At 47.1% G+C, this 13,838-nt stretch overlaps 1 protein-coding gene across 1 annotated transcript in view; it reads right to left on the bottom strand.

Annotated features, from left to right (window-relative positions):
* The window catches only part of SEZ6L (seizure related 6 homolog like), a 194,617-nt gene extending 181,054 nt beyond the window's left edge, over nucleotides 1–13,563 (bottom strand). Inside the window, exon 1 of the mRNA XM_047762107.1 lies at nucleotides 13,308–13,563. Within this exon, the coding sequence (XP_047618063.1) occupies nucleotides 13,308–13,401 (94 nt within the window). The 5' untranslated portion in view covers nucleotides 13,402–13,563. The remainder of the gene's footprint in view (nucleotides 1–13,307) is intronic.
* Between the last annotated feature and the right edge of the window lie 275 nt (nucleotides 13,564–13,838).

Genomic DNA, 13,838 nt, shown 5'->3' with positions numbered 1-13,838 from the left:
TAACTCATTGTCCAAGTTTATGCTTTATGGAAATAATGGGCATATAATTTACGTCTATACACATTCAGATACATCTACAGAATTCCCTGAAATTCAGGGTGTATTTTCCTACATGCAGAAGAGAACCCAGCACCAAGATATCTTTGCCATAAGGGAAGATAGTAACACCGCTCTCAGCAGATGCTGTGGGAGCCCTTCTGTCTGGGTCTATGAAGCCCAGGATGGTTACTGAAGGTTCTCTTAAAGTGGCCCACTTCTTTGGCCCATTAAAGGGCATCAGCTAATTTTTTTTTTTTCTAGAAATAAGAGTGGGTGCAATGCATTTTAGAGTCATACCTTAGAAGGGTTAGCTGTTAAGTTCCTGGAGGGCAAGGATAGGTTTTACTCATCTCTGTATCTCCAATACACACCAAGTACCTGGTACAGAGTAGAAGGTGTTGAAGGAAGAGAAAGCAGGTCTTGAATGAATGAATGAATACATGAATCCAAACCCACCACTGTTTAGCCATCTAAGCCTCAGCTTCCTTATCTATAACCAAGTGGCTGTAAGGGTCACCTTGGAAGTTCTGCTAATAATTAAGCAAAATCCAATGAATGACGGCACAGGAGGGATTTCAGGCCATTATAGGAGTTTATTTCCTTCTCAGTCTTTCCAGAGGCCTACTTTCTTTGGAAACAGGGAAGGGAGAGACAGACAGATAAGAAGCAGACCTTGCCAGCTGGAAGCCCTGGCAGCAAAAGGGTTCACATAGGATCAGGCTATGCCCAAGTGGTTCCTCAGCTGGGGTTTTGTTTATCTGAGATGAACTCTGCTCATAAAACACTGGCCTGGATCCCTCCATCCTGCTTAGAACCTCGATTTCATTGTATTTTATTTTTTAAGTTTTTTAAAGCATAGTTGATTTACAATGTTGTGTCAATTGCTGCTGTAAGGCAAAGTGACCTAGACATACATATATATACACATTCCTTTTTTTAATATTATCTTCCATCATGGTCTATCCCAAGAGATGGGATAGAGTCCCTATGCTATACAGAAGGACCTCATTGCTTATCCATTCTAAATGCAATAGTTTGCATCTACTAACCCCAAACTCCCCACCCATCTCATTCCCACCCCACCCCTTTTGACAACCACAAGTCTATTCTCCATGTCTGTGAGTCTGTTTCTGTTCTGTAAATAGGTTCGTTTGTGCCATATTTTAGATTCCACATATAAGTGATATCATATGGTATCTGTCCTTTCTCTTTCTGACTTACTTCACTTGGTATGAGAATCTCTAGTTGCATCCACATTGCTACAAATGGCATTATTTCAGAACCTCAATTTTATTACACAAGATAATAAAATATCTTATAAATAAAGTAGTTGCTATAAAGTCAATACACCCCTGTGAATTCCCACAGAACGTTTTATCTGTGGGGTTCATGCAACTGTGAATTCTGTTCCCACTGGTTATGAGGTGTCGAGTCCCTCTTTCTCCAGGGAGACTCCCCTGGGGAGGTCATTCATTCATTCGTTCATAGCTGCATCTAGACTGAGTACCTAATTTGTGCTGGGGGCACTGTGCTAAGCTCTTGATGGAAAATTCTTTATTTCAATTAAATGAAAAAGGTACAGTTATTTTCTCTGCTCATCCCTTTTCCACAAAGCACAGACAGCCTGCCAAGGTTATGAAGCTAGAAAGTGATGAAGCTGGGTTTCAGACTCTGGCCTCTGTGACCCCAAACTTCAAGCTCTTGGCCACTGTCCCACACTCAATGAGCACCTGCTGAATGCCTGACGTGCCATGCTCTGGGCCAGATGTTGGTGACACAGACTGAAGGAGTCCTTAGTCTGTGAAGAAGACAACCATGCGTCAGCACGCATGCTGACAATACGCATCTCCTGCACACAAATTAAGAATGATTACACTTCAGTATTCCTTCAACCAACAACTCTGCATTTATGGAGCTTCTGTTTTCTGTCCTGCTGAGAGGTGGGGACTGATAGAGAAACACAATATAGTCCCTGCCGTGGAGGACCTCCTCATCCAGAAGGGGAGAAAAGCTTTCCAAAGCTTGCATCTGTTGGGAGTGATTAATGATGATGCTCATCTATTTGTTCATGCAGCCCATAACTGGACATCTGGTATGTGTTAGGATGAGTTTAGGTCCTGAGCTCGAAATCACTCCATGTGGGTACCCAGGGTACCCATCCTTCTGACTTTTCCGTGTCATCAACTATAGGTCTAGACACATGTGTAATTAATTAATGATGATGATATATTTTATTATATATTATGTAGATATGTCTCTATAATATTGAGTCCCTACTATGTGTACCAACCACTATTCTACAAGTTCTGCAGGATTAACTCATGGCTCATCACTACAATGCTATGATATGGGTCCATCTGCCATGCTCATTTCACAGCTGAGGAAATTGAGGCTTAGAAAGGTTAAATAACTTGCCTAAACTTACACACTGGATTAACAAGAGAGCTCCGAGGCTTTCTTTAAAAACAACTGCAACAAAATGTTGTTTCTAACCCCAATGCAAGTAAAAGTATGCAAATTAGCCCCAGCACATCCTTTTTTATTCATGCCATAAATTAGGCAAATTTCCCTTCCAAAGCCCTGTAAAATGAGGCCTGATTCCACATATTTTGCATTAATTTCCAAGGTGGCTGGCCCCAAATTAGCTTTACAACTCAGTAAACCTGCTTTAAAAAGGGGCACCAGAGGTAGAGGCCTGAACAGAAATCTTTAGGGAATGAGAAGTGGAAGGAGTCCTGGCCCTTTCCCTATGCAAATCGCCTTATAGTTTAGTGGTGAACTTCCCATATCCAGGGCTGCCACATACAGTTGCACAGGCTGTGCACTGTATAACTTCAGGGAGTCCTTTCACATACACTGCAGTATGACTAGCCCCTTCTGCATGTGTGCAGGGAAGTGGGTATGCATTGCATTCTTACAGTCCATTCTGTGGAGGGAGGCAGAGGAAGCAGTATATTCTCATTTTGCAAGAGAAACTGAAGCTTGAGTTGATGACATGACTCCCTCCAGTATCACACAGCACGTAAACAGCAGAGTTGGGATCCACATTCAGGCCGATCTTAGTCCTAGCCCAGGGATGAGTTTACCACTCTCAGAAAGTTCACTCTGAATACATTCTTTTAAACACCTCTTCCCTGTTTCCATATTATTAAAGCTTTGGAGAGATCACAACCTTACATAATTAAAACCATGCAGAGACCCACATGTTTGAAAAGCTCATCCTGTTTTCCCACTGGCCTCCACTGCTGCTTTTAAAAGCATCTGTGTCATTCTAGAAGAACTTTTCATAAGGATGGGGAGGGCTCTCAGAACCCTACCTTGAAGCTTCTCTTCACTTTCCACCATAGCCTGAATTTCAAAGAGAATGGATCACCTTGAGATGCCTAAATACACCCGTTAATGAGGTCTATACTGGTCTCATAAACTTCTGCCCCAAACTGTTTTTTCCTAAGGTTACCCAAATGAAGATGGTGTATCTCCTACAAATGTATTTTCTATGCCCACCCCCAAATCTGAGGCATTAATGGCTGAAGAATGCACATCTTTCTCGCCTCCTCCCTTCTTTCCTTCCTTCCCTCACTCATCCACTCAGCAAAACAGCTGAGAATAGAGAGATAATAAGAGTCGACCCCTAGCCCCAAGGGTCTCAGGAGGGAGGGAGACGAATCAACACACTTAGAACACATTGTGATTCTCCCCAGCTCTCCTGGATGTGTTTATCAGCGAGGCCACAGCCTGATGAATATGGATGTACTGGCCAAAGAGTTCCAGAGCCACATCCTCGCAATTAGAAGGGTTGAAGAAGCAACTATCAAGGCCAGCAGAGCAAGTGTGTAAAATGTCATTAGCAGTGATTACTCAACCCAAAGTATAGACCTGAATGGCCCCATCTTATGCCCCGTGCATGCTTATCACACCAGCCACAGAAGATTTGATCAAACACAGACAGCCAACCTATCATCTGAGCAGGACGAGCCATATTCCTCTTAGGAACATGAACCAGAAAACACGAAGAGGCTGAGTGCTAGGAGGTATGTCTGGATGGCCATATCGAGAGCAGTACTGTCTAAGAGATCTTTCTGTTGTGACGGAAACAGTCTCTCTCCATGCCATCCAATATGGCAGCCACTAGCCACACATGGCAACTGAGTACTTGGAATGTGGCTAGTGGGACTGAGGCACTCAAATTCTAATTTGATTCAATGTTAATTAATTCAAGTCTAAAATTCAATAGGCATATATGACTAGTAGCTACCACAGGAGGCAGTACACCTGCAGAGTTTGAGCTGGAAAAGCCACAATAGACCACGTGTAAGTGGAGGGGGCAAGGGAGACATAGGATGAGTGAGCAGAAGGGGGCAGGCAGTGGAGAGGGAGCCAGAGGCAAGAAATGCAGAGAGAGAAGCAGATGTCATGAAAGAGAAATGGAGGGAGTAGCCAGTCCCTCGAACACCTTTGGCCCAATATTGGAGGGATCTTTTAAGCAAGCCTTCTTATTCTTGAGCTATCCTGAGCAGGTCCTTGTGCTGCATATCCCAAAGAAATCATGGCTCCTCTCTGGGAAGCCAGCACGGATCTGGGAACTGAAGAATCAGCTCAGAGTAACAGCAACAGCAACCACATTGTCATTGTCATCATCATCATCCCCCTGCCCCCCAATCATCTCAGGGTGATATGACTTGTCTAAGATCACACAGGTTGGCACTGATACCTCTCTGATTTGAGTCTATATTCTTTATTATGCCACACTGCCTTGCCTAGTGGGGCTCCTGATCCTGGGCCAATGCTTCATTTAGGCATCCTGAACTCATGAATTTATGATGCTAAGCTTTGGTACATGCTGGGAACCGATGAGGCCAGACAAGGAAATAGTCACACAGTGGCTCACACCCATCCTTCTTTTCTCTATAACTTGTCCCCTCCAGACCCCATGTATCAGACTGTATCCAACCACCTCGCTCTTGCCTCCAGCCCCTGGCTCAGCCCTGGTAACCTACTTGCCCTGACCACATCATCTATGTCTCACACGACCCTTCCCTGGCTCTCTACCCCCCAACCCCTGCTGGGTTTCTCGATTATCCACTCTCTACAACCCACGATGAGAGCAAGGAAGCCTGGGAGGTGACACCTGGCCTGGGACCTGCACCTCCCTGAACCTCCATGGTTTACTCTTGCTTGCCTGACTCGAGCCATCTGCTTGGATGGCACCAGTCCCAGGTGCAAGCTGGTCCACTGGTGCCTCGGAGATTCAGGTGCCAAGTCAGCAGAGGAGGGAGCTATGGCTTGATTTCAGCTTCTGCCGAAGCTCCTTTTATCCAGCCACCTAATATAAATATCCAATTGGGGTCATGTATGCCATTGGTTTAATAGAGACCCATGCCCTTAAGGCTTTCATTGTCACCTCTCTTTGGGTCCAAGAACATGCACTTGAGGAGGGCTGGGATTCTATTGCTCTTAAAAGAGGGGAGAAGTCATTTTAGAATGGGAGAAGATAGCAGTCAGGGTTCAGGCCCAGGTTCTGCCCCTCCCTTGCAGTGGGACCTTGGGAAAGTCAGTCCCTTCTTATCTTTGAATCTCTTTCCTCAATAAAATGAAAACATCAGGGAGAGGACTGAGGCAGATCGGAGAACTTCTACAATCTGATGAATATTACAGACCTAGGAAGGGGACCTTGGTAACTTTCTTGCAGAGCATCTTAACACCAAGCCCCCCCAACCCCACCCCTCCCCCGAAATACTATGATCCCTGGGAAGTGGGCAAAGAATGGACCATCACCACCAAGCAGGGCCCAGTGCCAGCTCAGAGTGACAAAGCAGCTTGTCCAAGGTCACGCATCTAACAAAAAGCAACAGATTTAAACTCAGGTTGTTCTGACTCTAAAGCCTTGGTTTTTAAATTCACGTTGCTAGTCTTGCCCAGTTTTCAGTTGGGCATTTTGCTCTTTTTGCAGCTGCCAGAGACCCAAGAAAAGGCAGATTCTACAACAACCAGTGTTGTGTCCAGAAAGTTCCTAATTTGAAATGAGCTAAGCCACAGGGTAAATAACTGCAATGGATATTCCCTTTGGAAAGAAAGATGCCTTGAGCAAGCACTCACTGAATGGTCCATCTTGTGGCTCTGGGTCTGCACAAAGGTAGTTTTTTCTCTTTACAAAACTTCTCTCCTTTCTCACTTTCTAATTTCTCTTTCTCCTTTTCCTTTTTGTACAATTCTTCAGTGATTTCACATCTATCATCTCATTGATTTTCCTCTTGGCAATCCTATGAGGTGGATGCTATGATTGGTCCCATTTTTTTCAGATAAGGAACCAACACTCATAGAGGCTGCCTAAGACCACACAGATGTAGGAGAGAAAGTTGGGAATTAAATTCCGACCCCAGGACTCTACCACCTCATCACTGAGATTATGATGAAAGGTAATTTAACAGAGTAAGTGCACTTACGCTGGGTTAGAGTCAGGGTGAGAGGGATATGGATGAGTAAGATTCAGCGTAGGTTTTTGAAAAGTTCATTGTCTAGTTGGAGGGAGGCATTAGAGTGCACAAGTTACCCATAATAGGGGAATAGAACATGTTGAGGGGAGAAGCAGAAGATCAGTCATAACTGGAATAAAGATAAAAGAGGAAGGAGCAAGTCTTATAGAAAAATCCAACTAGGGACTGGGTTTTGAAGGATGAATAGAAGTTCATGAGGTGAATAACACTAGCAATAATAGCAACTTTTTATTAAGTGTTTGCTATGGGCTACACTATCTATACACACTGACTATTCTTAACAATCTTACAAGGGAGACATAATCCTCCCACTTTATATATCAGGCCAGAATAGGCTCAGAACGCTAAAGCAAAGAGCTCAAGATCATGCTGCTAAACCAGCCAGCTGAGAATTTAATTTGGTCCTCTCTGAACTCCTTCAGCTTTACAACCTCCTAGGATGACAGTCCAGGTTGAAGGATCAGCATAAATAAGGCAGGAAGGATGCCTCACCCAGATGCCATCAGCATGGGTTTGGAAGGTTGGGAACTGTTTCTCCCCCTTGTGATCTGCCTTGAGAACTTGGCATTTGCCACTGGGTGAGGAAACACCTCCCCTTCCAGAAGTCAATCACACTGCCTTGAATTCTGGGTTTGCATCTGCTCTTCACCCGGCCTTTCCTATGTGATAACTATATTCTTGTACCCTAGTATCCAGAACAAACCTGAGCTTTGGAATCCAACAGTCTTAGGTTTGAATCCTGACTCCATCATTCATGGCCATGGCACCTATGCTTTTCCAAGCCTCAGTCTCCTAACATCTAGTGAGTGACATCATCTGATAGGGTTGAGCGAAAATCAAATGAGTGAATAGAGAGTACTCTGGGGACAGCCCTCTGGTGCAGAGTAGCCCTCACTTAATAGCAAAGAGCAGTGTAACATTTTGTCATTCTGACAACAAGACCACACAGAAACACATGGGAATGTTTGGGGTCTTCAGCCTTCTGAGCCAGCACTAACCTCCCTGAAGCTTGATATTCTGGCAGACATAGAGCATCTTGTGTCTCATCCCAGCCCTGTGAGGACAGCTTTGTGTATGGGGTAGTGGTTATTGTGATCCATTTTACAGATGGAAAAACTGAGGCTCATGGCTAGGAGATGGTGGAGCTTAGATGCTGAACTTGGGGGCTTACAGAAGTCAATCTTCTATACTGTGAATTCTCCATGAATGGTCAAGTGGTCTGGGAACATGAGCAATTACAAACAAACAGCCACACTCTCAAAACCAACCAGTGAACTCGCTATAATTGCTCACCCTCTTCCATGAGGTCTCCTTTCCCTGCCTGGAAAGAATAACTCCTATGCTTTTTTCTTTTTCTTTTTTTTTTTTGAGAGCTATTAAGAGCTTGAGAAAATCCTAGTTGATTTTGGTTTCAGTCTTGTCAGTCTTTGGAATTGGGTGAGCTAGAGTTTGGACCTGCCTGGCCTGGTTACATGCTAATAATGAAGGCACCGTCTGCACACATTTCATTTGGAAATACAGCAGGACCCAGCTTGGAAGGCACTATGCCCAGTGGTCAAGTTCACAAATTCAACAGCCAGACTACCTGGATTCCAGGCCTACCTCTGCAACTTCCTAGCTGACAACTGTGAGCCTCCTGAATTGATAGCAGCCTCACTAAGCCTTGATTTCCTCATCCATAAAATGGAGAGAAATTGTGAAGACTAAATAAAATAACCCATGTGAAGGCTGGACCTATATTAAGTACTCATTAGAGATAGTGATTATGAATCAATTGCCTACTCATTAATTGGAGCCTATTTTACTTTATGATTCACTTCAATTTAACCAGTTTTACTTGGGTGCTTATGAGATGCCAGGAATGCTCGTCGGCACACCTGACAAATATTTACTGGCCCCGCTCTTGTGTCCATAGAATCTACACCTGAGGTTGGGGAAAGGTAGAAGTAAGAGGCAGTAGTGGGGCGTGGTGTTAAAGGATTCTGGCCCAGGCTTGGGTTTGATGCCTGCCTGCAACCACTTCTTGGCTTTGTGACTTTTGATGTACTGCTTAACCTCTCTGTACCTCTACTTCACAGATGATAAAAGAAAGACAATAACTACAAATATCTCCTGGGGCTGCTGTGAGAGTGCGCTGAACAAATCTATATAAACCACTTACCACGAAGCTTGGAATGAAATCAACACTCAACAAATGCTATTTTCATCATGAAGACACAGTGCCAGCCATGATATAGTAAATTATATCTCATGGGCCCACTGACCTCATCCCCATTCATCTTCTTTTTACCCTCCCCTAAAAGCAGCCCTGTTCCCTTCCCCCAACTCCACCTTCACCACCACCAAAGGGTTTCTTCCGAGGAACCACAGTAACCCAAGGATTATACAAATAGGCAAATCCTGTAAAGCAGTATTTACCCAGGGCTCTGAGCTGCCTGTCGCCTGTGCTCCGCATCTGGGCCTGGCTGTCTTTGCAGAGGATTCCACCGGTGTCACCACAACCTCTAGTGGACAACAGTGAACACCGCGGCTGACAAGCCTTTGTTCCAGCTCTCATCTCCTTGGCCCCGCTAAGTCCAGGGGACCGCAAAGAAGAAGGGTGGGTCCCAGGATTTTTCTATCTTTCTCACATGTGAGCTTGCGTGTGTACATGCGTGCCCGCCTTCCCCGCCCACTCGCTCCTGTTTTCCCAATTCCACAGGTGTGTGATGTCCTCCAAAAGTGAGGCCTTCTTCAGGACCTTGACTGCCCCATCTTGGAACTCTCCCCTGTGGCTGCTGGTACCTGTCACATTCCTTGAGGACCAGCTCAGGTGCTACCAATTTAAGGAAGCCTTCATTGACTATCTCTGGCCAGAATTAAACACACCCACCTATGAGATCCTTACACCCTGATCTTTCCCTCCCAAAGCACAGATCACACGGTGTGGATGTGGGTGATTTATCTGCAGATCTTTCTCACAAGTCTGCCATTACTGGGATAGGGGCCTCATCATATTATTCTGGGTCTCCAGCACCCAACACGGGGGCCCATTGCATGCTTAGAAAGTGCTCGGTAAATGCTAAATGAATGAATGAAAGATAACTGTCTTTCAGGAGACTCTCTTCTTAGGTCTTCCTTCTAACCACTAGCCCGCCATCCTCTGTCTCCAGTACAATGAACTCTGCCTCCAGGTGGTAATATTGAGGTTCCAAGAGATACAGTATGAGAGTTTGAAAAGAAAGAGAGTCTGCGCCAGACGATGAAAATGTTTCACCTGAGGCCTATTCGTCACCCTACCTCCAATCCTTCTGCTTTGGCCCAAATTATCTGGATATATTTATGCCAACATTTCCTTCACACCAACTTCAAGGATCTACCTTCCAGGCACTGCCTAGTAGGAGCAATTTGCTCTTGGAAAGTAGGGAAGAAAAGGGAGTAAACCTGAGTATCTATTATGTGCCAGATGCTTTACGAATGTTTTGCAATCACTGCAACCATCCTTCCAGGCTGAGACCATTAATCCACACCCCACCCCCATTCCAGAGGTGGTGAAACGGAGGCTCAGAAAAGATCGTCCTGCCGAAGGTCACACATTCATAAACAATGGCGCTGGACCTGACCCAGGTCGGATTCCAAAGTCACATACTTCTTTTCTGGAACCCTATAAATATAGTTCCAGTGCCTGGCTAGTCAGACTCCTCAGAAAAGCCTTGCCATGGCCTCTTTGGTGTTTTGCAATTTGGGTCTATGTAGGAAACCTCAAATTGGTATAAAACGGGCAGTTGGAATCTATTTTAGTGACTTTCTTGGCGTATTCTTGCTCCCTCTTTTCACCTTTCCCTCCCTCTTTTTCACGGCATATGTCAAACATCATCAAATAACTTCTCACTTAGAAATAGGAGAGCTCTGTTCTGCTGACCTTTGGCATTGCACACACTTGGTGGTTCCAAAGGTCAGGACTCAGCTCTTCTGCCCACAATCACCAACTGTAGCTTGAGCGCCCCTAGTGGATATCTGCGCCAATGGCATGTTGCAGAAATTGAGGACCATGTAAGAGGGAGGACCAGTACATTGAGCCCTTTGGAATAGCTTTTTGAATATCAGGAATGAACGCATAAGCGTGACTAGAAAACAAGTCATTCTGATCGGGAAATACCCTTCTGCCTTGTAAGAGGGAGGAAAAGAATAGAACATTATTTTCAGAATGTCCACCTGAGCCATGTGAAGTCAAGAATCCATCGGACTTCAATAAGGTGGCCCTTGCAGGGGCGACTAAAACGCCACAGACAAAAAAAAGCCAGTCCATAATGAAAACAGTCTCTAAGTGAGTCTAACAACAATACATTAGAGACTGGAAGAAGCGGCAAATTTGAGTCTTATTAAGCAACATTGAGTTTATTAATTCAAAGAAAAAGAAATTACACACGGGCTCTGCAGTCTTAGCACGTAGCTACAATTATTCCCTACGTGCACATCTTAGACAATAAGAAGCCTCTTCAAAAACAAGTTATACTTTATTTGTATTCATGCCTTACAGCAAAATGGTCCAGAGAATCACGTGACCCGCATAAGAATTTAGCAACAAGTTTCTTTCAAGTACTGTATTTACAAATCTCCTCACTGTACCGCAAATGGACCGGCTTGCAACAATGAATTAGATGAAGGGTTCTCCAACTGACATTAGTGGGAAGTTGGGCTCCACATTAAAAACAGAATGTATTGCGGAATGATTTCCAAAAGCTCATTGGCTCCCTTCACTCCCTTCTTATGACTCTTGAGTCTCAGAGTCAGAACCACACCGTTATCAATGAGGCTTCTCAAGTAGTACATCGGTTGACTTTAATTTCGTGGTGACCTGAAGTTAATTAAAAATATATGCTGGCTAGCTAAAGAGTTCAGCAGTTGGAAAAATAGCATGTGTTAAAAATTAAAACACGCACACACGTTTTGTGTTTGAAGCCAGGGAAGGAAGCAGGATATGAAATCCTTGTCTTGGATGACAATTCAATATTTGCCATTAAGACATTTTTCCTAGAGGGTGGTATACTGGAGAGTGCAAATCTCAGAGGTAGAATCACTTTAGAAAAGCCAGCAAACCACTGGGTAGATTCAGCTTCTTTTTGTATGTTTTAGTCACAACACATTCAAAAGGGGGCTGAGGGAGGGAGATCTGGACTCTGTTCAAGGCCACCAAGCCATTGTTGGAATAGACAGCTAATTAAGAAAGGGCATGCTGTGGTGGAAACAATTTATTTAAGTCAGTTCTTTACCCCCAATCTTTCCCAGAGAAATTATCCAGACCTGGTGTAAATTGTGAATATTACTGCCTCATAAAAGGGTGGGGGGTCTTTAATGATACGGTTTGTTAAACAAAAGGTGATGAATTATTTCCTTCTCTCTTCACTCCAGGCTCCACATTTAAAGGGAAGGGGGTGGGGGAATCAAATGCCTGAAGAGGGCACTCCAGGTGGTGGGGAAGAGTTGAAGGGATGGGCACCCAGAACCAGGGCCCACGAGCGCTGTCCGAGGCCTTTGGTGCTGAAAGCAGGTATGGATGAGGGTCCAGAACTCTCCAGGGAGAAGGGGCACTGCTTGCGCCTACTTTGAGGTCAAGATGGTCCAAATCAGAGACAGGGCTCCAGATGGATAGAGTGTGAGCCCTCCAGCTTATTTTCAGCCTGGGCAAACCCTGCAACTGCCTGCTTTATCCCATGTGAGAAGCGACTTACTGGGAACTCAAGCTGTACCTTTTCGAAAGGAGAGGTCAGGTGGTCCACCCACGCTTCCCTCCACTCTTGGGTCTCCTAGGGGCCTGATCAAACCCTCGAACCTCTTGGGGTTAGCTTTGGATGAGTTAACACCTCTCTCTATCTCAACCCCCCACCCACCTACCCACACGCGACAACTTTTCCTGGGGGACCTCAGCGGGGTGAGGAGAAAGGGTGCGTCTCCAGGTCTGGGAAGAAGGAGTCTCCATCCTCAGCTCAACTTGGGCCCCTCCCCCCTTTACCAAGCCGCGAGCACGTGTGGGGTTAAACTAGCACCCCCACACCCTCATCTCCCCATCCCCCCCCCCGCAAAATTCATAACAGTGTTAGGAGACGCCAGGCAGTCAAAGGAAGAAAAAAGCGGGGTGTCCGCTCAGGTTGCCGCCTGTGACCTAACATCGCCTCTCCCTCCCCCGCTAAGTTCTGAGAACCCTGAGCCCCCTCCAACGGCCTCCAGGCGAAAGCCACACCCAAGTTTAGCTTCCAAACACTTGGCTGGGATTGTCCGGGGACCAGGTCCCTCCGAGCAACCTGAGGCAAAAAAAAAAAGGCTAGGGACTGGGAGGGCGCGGCGCTGTGACGACCCCCAGACGCACTGTTTGAGTCTAGTCCATAGTTGCAGGGCGGGTCAGCTGCCCCCCTTCTCGTCCTCTCCCCGAAAGGTTGAGAATTATCTGGCACCCAGCCCCGGGTGCGGTTGCAGAGAGCTCCGGGAATCTGGGATTTGGAGGCAACCCCACTCCAAGGAGAGTCTCTGGGGCTGCAAAGGGGAGTCAGCCCCAGAACCGGGAAGGCAGAAAGGAAACCCGCAGCCGAGGCGAGAAAGAGCCCGAGTCCTTCAGACACATCCCCGCCTCCACACTCCCATCAGCCCGGGCCAAGGGGACAAGGTTCCTAGTCCTGAATTTGGGCAGCCGCCCCCGGCAGACCTTGACTTAGTCCTCCGGCTCAGCCAGGACCCCCAGCCGCCCCGCACTCGTGGCAACTTTGCCCCCTCTTCCGCCCCGCCCCTCCGGGCGCTTACCTCCTGCTGGAGCTGCCGCGGGGCTTCCCAGGAGCAGAGCGAGGAACAGCGCGATCCCGCCGAGTCCCGCGGCGGGCGGCCGGGCCGCGGGCATCGCGGCTGCGGGGGGCGCGGAGCCGCGGGCTGCGGGGCGGGCGGACGGCACGGGAGCCGGGGATGGAGGGAGGCAGCAAGCGAGGAAGGGAAGGTGGGAGCCAGGGAGGGGGCCGTGGGCCGGGGCAGCCGCTGGAGCTCCCTGGGCGGACGTGCGCTCAGCCCGGCGAACGCTCTGGCCGTGCTGCGCCGGGCGCGGGCGGCGAGTGAGGAGGAGCTGGCGAGCGAGCGAACGAGCGTGGAACGAGCGGGAGGAGGGAGGGGGCTGGGGCCGAGTCTTTGCCGAGCAAGTGCGGGGAGGAAGGGAGGGGGCGGGCGGACAGCTAGCGAGAGGGGCCGGCCGCGCCCCAGGTGCCAGCCTCCTCCTCTGGCTGCCGGCCCGTCGGCCCTGCAAAGTTTAACGCCAATTCCCCTTGCGTCCTGTGGGCTGAAGCGTTT

This window comes from Phacochoerus africanus, chromosome 15, assembly GCF_016906955.1.
Source record: "Phacochoerus africanus isolate WHEZ1 chromosome 15, ROS_Pafr_v1, whole genome shotgun sequence".
Classification (NCBI taxonomy): Eukaryota; Metazoa; Chordata; class Mammalia; order Artiodactyla; family Suidae; genus Phacochoerus; species Phacochoerus africanus.
The sequence above is the reverse complement of the archived record's forward strand: the minus strand, read 5'-3'. Positions and strand labels throughout refer to the sequence as shown.